This window comes from Mycetomoellerius zeteki, unplaced genomic scaffold (assembly GCF_001594055.1).
Source record: "Mycetomoellerius zeteki isolate Tzet28-1 unplaced genomic scaffold, Tzet1.0 scaffold62, whole genome shotgun sequence".
NCBI lineage: Eukaryota > Metazoa > Arthropoda > Insecta > Hymenoptera > Formicidae > Mycetomoellerius > Mycetomoellerius zeteki.
In genome coordinates, this window is record NW_017257632.1 from 802,943 (window position 1) to 808,942 (window position 6,000).

The 6,000-nt window shown below is 34.4% G+C and overlaps 1 protein-coding gene across 1 annotated transcript in view; it reads right to left on the minus strand.

Annotated features, from left to right (window-relative positions):
* LOC108728446 (uncharacterized) overlaps nt 1–6,000 on the minus strand; it is a 52,150-nt gene that overhangs the window by 5,782 nt on the left and 40,368 nt on the right. Inside the window, exons 7-13 of the mRNA XM_018457001.1 lie at nt 5,894–5,999; nt 4,902–4,968; nt 3,652–3,969; nt 3,366–3,519; nt 2,458–2,795; nt 579–692; nt 210–308 (exon numbers count right to left, since the gene is read on the minus strand). Of these exons, the coding sequence (XP_018312503.1) occupies nt 210–308; nt 579–692; nt 2,458–2,795; nt 3,366–3,519; nt 3,652–3,969; nt 4,902–4,968; nt 5,894–5,999 (1,196 nt within the window). The remainder of the gene's footprint in view (nt 1–209; nt 309–578; nt 693–2,457; nt 2,796–3,365; nt 3,520–3,651; nt 3,970–4,901; nt 4,969–5,893; nt 6,000) is intronic.

Sequence of the window (6,000 nt, forward strand, 5' to 3'; positions counted from 1 at the left end):
ACATGGCAAAGTAAATTCGCGACGCTTATTTGATCTATATACAGATCAGTAATTAAAAATTGCAACGTATGTAAAATCATATTCAAAAAAATATTAAAAGAATATTTTATTATTTTATATAGAGTTGAAAGAATATTATTTTATTGTATCCTAAAATTTAAGTTGCGCAATTTTCAAATAATACATAAAATGAATTAATTTTTTCTTACCTTCTCCTGAACTTCTTTGGGCACCTGTTCCGAGGACTGCACCTTTTGTTGAGCAGAATTGAACATCTTTTGGTGTGCACGTTTAAACTCCTCCATCAGCTGCACAAAAAAAATATTAATTTTATTGCAGGAGTTTTTGGGTTTAGTCAGCAGAGATTCAATGTCATGTATTCAGACATGCATAACGATATTAGCGCGAATTTAACATATAGTTCACGCTACATATTATAGAATGTCACAAATAAAAGAAATAAAAGCGTTTATCGATAAAAGCTTTAAATTATAATAATTAAGACTGGATTGCGTACGAATTATAGATTTTTTATATATGTGCGATTAATTATATATATACAATTGCAAGCAACTGACCTTATCGTGTGCGACTTTTTGCTCCTGTGATCTCAGCATTTCAGAATTCTGAGGCTTGCGATTATCCGGAGTCTTTTCCTTTGACGCTTCTGCTTTAGCAGCATTATTCATCCTCTGTGAGAAAGAAAAATAATGCACGATATGTGATGAATGTGAAATGCGAGTATAATAAATATACTTATAGAGAACGTAATTTATCTTAAACATTTCTAAAAATGTATCTATATAGAAAAAATGTAGAAGTTATAGTACCGAGAAAAATAACTTCTATTTAATGAGATATAATCTAGATATCTATGGATAAAAGATTAAACTTTTTGCAGCACATTATGTCGCGAGGTACTTCAACTGATTAATAATGCTCATCAATTTCTATCGCGATAGATATGGAGAACATAAAATATAAAAGATATCATGGAGATCGGAGGGGATGGATTGAATTTATTAATTGTTACTAACGATATAATTGAGTTTAATTGGTATCAAATTAACATTTTCGGGTAGATATTTGAATTTTTTATCTCATCACCCGATCTCTCAAAAGAGAGATACTGTCATAGGATTAGTTGATAGAGTAATTTTTCGAAAAGTTTCCGAAAAATTTAACAGATTAAATAGCGATGATATTTAAGTAGCGTTTTATAATGTTAATAAATTACGTGAATTTATTAAGGTGCATAAAGATCCGCTCCCGCATAATGTGAAATTGTATATGAGATTTTTGTAAGGACTGTGATGCGAGTTATGTCGGACAGACGAGTAGACAGTTGAAGTCTAAAATCACTGACAATGAGTATAGGAACCATATTCGATGGAATACATCTACTCGTTCGGTCACCGGTTACAGAAGGGAGTTTGATTGGGAGAACGTTGTAATTTTGGATGAAGAATCTCAATAGAGAAAGAGATTAATTTCGGAAATGTTGTTCATCAGGAGACAGACGCATGGTTTTAATTTGCAGACAAATATGGAGGGGCTTCCCAAAGCCTACTTTCCGATTATTAACAAGCTATAAATGTCGACTTGTTTTGATTCCAGTCAGTCAGTGTCATTCTTTCATTGTAACAGAGTCTCTCTATCTTTTGAATATTGGTTATTATTAGATTTCCTTTTTGATCATAAATGATCTATCTTTAAAGTTTTAAAATCTATATAATTATTTTTAAAGAAGTATTCTACGTTTTAAGATAAATTTGACACTAACTGATCGACAAATCAAGAACTTAATTTTTTACTAAATAATTTATACTTAATTGTTTGCGATGTGATTGAGTGCTGTGATGATGCTTCCTTCTTTTTAATGTGATTTAAATTCTTCAAAGTTGTGTTTTGCATAATTTATCTCTGATAATCTTTTGTCATAATATTTAAATATTCATCTGTGTTTCACTTCAATATTGAAATTCTTTTAGTGAAGTGGAGGGAACTCACTATGACAAATATCACGTATATATTGTATTTATATTAGTAATTTATGTCACTGAAGAGGGCTCAAAAATGAGACGAAACATGTAAGCGTGTTAATTTAATAAAGAGTTTGTTGCTACTGGTATATTATTTCGCGCAACGATTATCGCGCCTCTTCCTATTTGCCCTTTTATCACTTAATTTCTTATAAAAGCTATCATAGATAAACAGATCAATCGCAATGATATCGTTGCAAAATAATGATTAAAAAATTACGAATACGTTGAGAGAGAAGACAAGAAGCATCTTGATTGCAATACGTGCAATAATATGTACGATAAGAATGCATTATAAAAACTGTATTGGGAATTACGCTTCATGTTTACTCTCAATCCTCGTGGTTTAGCGATCTTATCTTACAGAAGAAAATCCGAGATACGTGATTTTATCTTGAACGCCGATCAATTTTACCTGCTGTGCTCGCCTCTGCAACTCCTGCGTGATGGCGGTACTCAGATCGGTGTTGGCGATCGGCGACGTCCTGGCGACATCCTTGCGCGGTGTCGCGTATGTGGCTGTCGAAGTCTCCGTCGTTTTGCTGGTAACGCTGGAAGATCCGCCACCGGTCGCCGATCCATAAGAAACGGTGGATGCCGGCTCGCAGGATGATGTTGACAGAGATGACGACGTCGACGCGGAATCCTTGCTGCAGGATGACTCGAGGCTTGACTCGGTCTCCGTCGAGCCGGTGCTGCCCATCGACATGGTGCTGCCCATTTGCATGCCCATGGCGTTCATTGGTTTGGTCTCTGTAATGATAGGTACGCGGTGATCCGCGATTGTAATATGAAATATATAGAAGCAGATGATCTTTTTAAATTCGAAATATAGATCTTCATTAAAAAAAAAAACACCAAAAAGTATAAATATAAAAAGTACAAATATAAATTTAATTTTAATATATAAATTAAAAAATTACGAGTCAAAGCTAGTTGTACGCTAAAATTAATAAACAATCTCATGTATAAAAATAATGTTTTCAGCTCTTTAATTAATTTATTTTGATTTGTAATCTATTTGAGCTTTAAATCACATTATTAATTTAATTTTAATTTAACTAAATTTAATTTATTATGTACATTGTACAAATAAGATTTAAATCAAATTATGTCTCTATTAATTCAAGAAAGAACAGCGTGAAAATATTTTTAATTCTTTTAGTGAGAAAATATGTATTTTATTTTATCGAAAAAAGTCGAACTTGAAATATTTATGTTTTCAAACAAATGGACAGCGGAAAAAGGACTTCCTTCGACTTGGCGTTCGAGCAAACGCGGTCAGTTATTATTCTAACGATGCTGCGGGAAAAGCCGTCAAACCTGCTGGCCATTTGTAAGGAAGCGGCGGCGGAGGTGCAGGTGGACAAACCGACTGATGCACCTCTACGGTCGTTATCGTCTTCCTCTCGGCTTCGCTCTGTCGCTGCATGAGTTGCAGATCCGTCAATCGATTGCCGACCGCTTGGTCGTTCTCCTGATGCAAAAAATTATTCGCGGCACGTAACATATCTTGCTTGTATATTTAATTATCCGACTTATCCGATTACTTAACGTGACAACATTTCAAGATGAAAAATGGTATGATAACGAAAGCAGATCTCCTTACTTTGGAGCCATGGTACATGGGCAAGTCGTCCGCAGGCCCGTCATAAATCACGTCCTGCTGCCTCGCGTTATCTCGCCGATAAGCCAGTCGCCGATTAGCCTCGTCTCGTGGATTGGCGTCAAAATCATGCACCTCATAGTCGATCCTGGGTGCCACGGGGTCGTAAAGCGGCTCGTTGTCGATATCATCGTCATAATTGCCACGCGGATTGAAATGATACTGCCCGCCCAGTATAGGCCGGTGATTCTGGTTCTGGTTCGAGCTCTGATTAACACGAATCACGGTTGTGTTATTCGGTTTACGCGACCATTCCGGCGCCTAGAAAACGGTTAAATTAAACCCCCATGAGAAAGAGGCGTTGCATTTCTGCCTTTTAAGCGATCTTATACTTTGAAATTAAAAACATGTCAAAAAAGTGGATGACTCAGAATACACACACACACGCACGCACGCATATTACTATATTATATTTTATAATTAACGCACGAATATTATTATTAACAGATAAGTCGGGAAAAATTAAATATTTTATTTTATTTAAAAGATTTTCCAGTAATTATTAGATATATTTAATTCAACGATTATTTTTTACATGATAAACAGAGTTCAATAAAAAATTTTAGAAAGAATATAATTAGTAGAATTTTATACTTAATGTATAATTATTCAAGAGTAGTTAATGTTATTATTAATTATTCCAGTGATTATTATAATTCAATGATTATTATTTTTTATATATGGTAAGTAGAATTTAATTTATAAAAAAATATAATCAAAATATTATATATATGAATTTTATACAATTAATGGTAATTATTAATCAAAAGTAATTAATTTAATAGAAATTTTGCAGTTAATGTAACATAAATTTTCAAGTACTCATTGTACACATGTACAATACTCCTGCTCTTCTAGGAATAATATACGTATCGATAACGGTAAAAGCTGATAAGCTACTGCACTGTTTCTTATCGCGTAGAACGTGCTGCCAATAGGTATAGTATATTAAAACGATATTTCGATAAGAAGTAAAACAAACCGAAGTAAAAAAGGTATATGGCTTCGAGAATTTTGACTCATGAATTTAAAATTCATGAGTCAAAATTCTCAAAGTCTAATAAAGCAAAATTTAATTTATATCTGTTTTTTTTCTCGAAAAAAATTGATTAGTGCAACAAGAAATAAATTCTTGGAGTTTTATATTGCGTAATAATGTACGAAACAAGATACTCTATTTTAAAATTCTTTACCTGATCTACGTGCGCCCACTCCGAAGAACTGCAGCTGGTGGTTGACAGGGCGAGGGGGCAGCATATCCTACAACGTCACACACGGAAATAAAGCGGGATCTGTCCGATTATGCAAGCAAGTCCGTGCCGATTTCTAAAGAGTGGAATTCATGGGACGCGCGTTTTTACCACTAAGGAACACCGGGGAAAACAAGGAACAGAATGAATGTTAATATACGTGGCGGTAAGGAATTCGAACTGCGGTGGACTCTATAATATGATCGTTATCGTCGCATGTCCTATTAATGGACCGACTTTCTCCCAGTGTAAATTCATTGATGCCACTCGATAACGGTTAGCTACCACTAGAAGAGATATGTGCATAGCGCGTACCATAGGCAATCCGTTATTGTAATCGATGCATCGCTCTGAAAAATTACGCGATCCTGCGATGGGTGTATTGGTCCTACTGACGCTAAGTTTGATGTGAAAAAAAGCGAAATCATTGAACGCTAATTAAACTACGCTTTCAATGATCAGCAAGATTGAACTTGATAATGTACTTATTATTTCTTTCCTTTTAAGTTAATAATTAGATTATTGTGTTTACAAAAGTCTAGATTATATAAGTATCATGTCATTAAGAGTGTGAAATGTATGAAAATTTTGTGTTACATTAATTAAGAGTGTCCTATTTCCTCTTCCTATAAACTTTACATATCAATAGCAATTGTATTACACTCAATAGCGTTCTAGAATTAACTTAACGCCTAAAATGAGTTTAAAGACGCGTTCAAAATTTTAAAATTAATTAATTAGAAACGATCTTCTGATAAAATAATTGAAGGGTTTCCTGAGAAAATATTGCATCCAACATTTTAAAAAATGGAAACTATGTAGCCAATACACAAGCAACGTTTTTCTATTAAAATCACTTTTCATAAAAATGATGATTGCAAATATTGCAACGTTTTTGCAGGGAGTTCTTTAATCGAAGCTACATTGCAACTGACCTGCCGTTTCTGTTGCAGGCATCGTCGCGCGGATATCGCTGATGCATCCTGCCGTCGTGGTGATGATGCTGTGGCGAGGACGACGGGTTGTTTTGATGCTGCGGCGG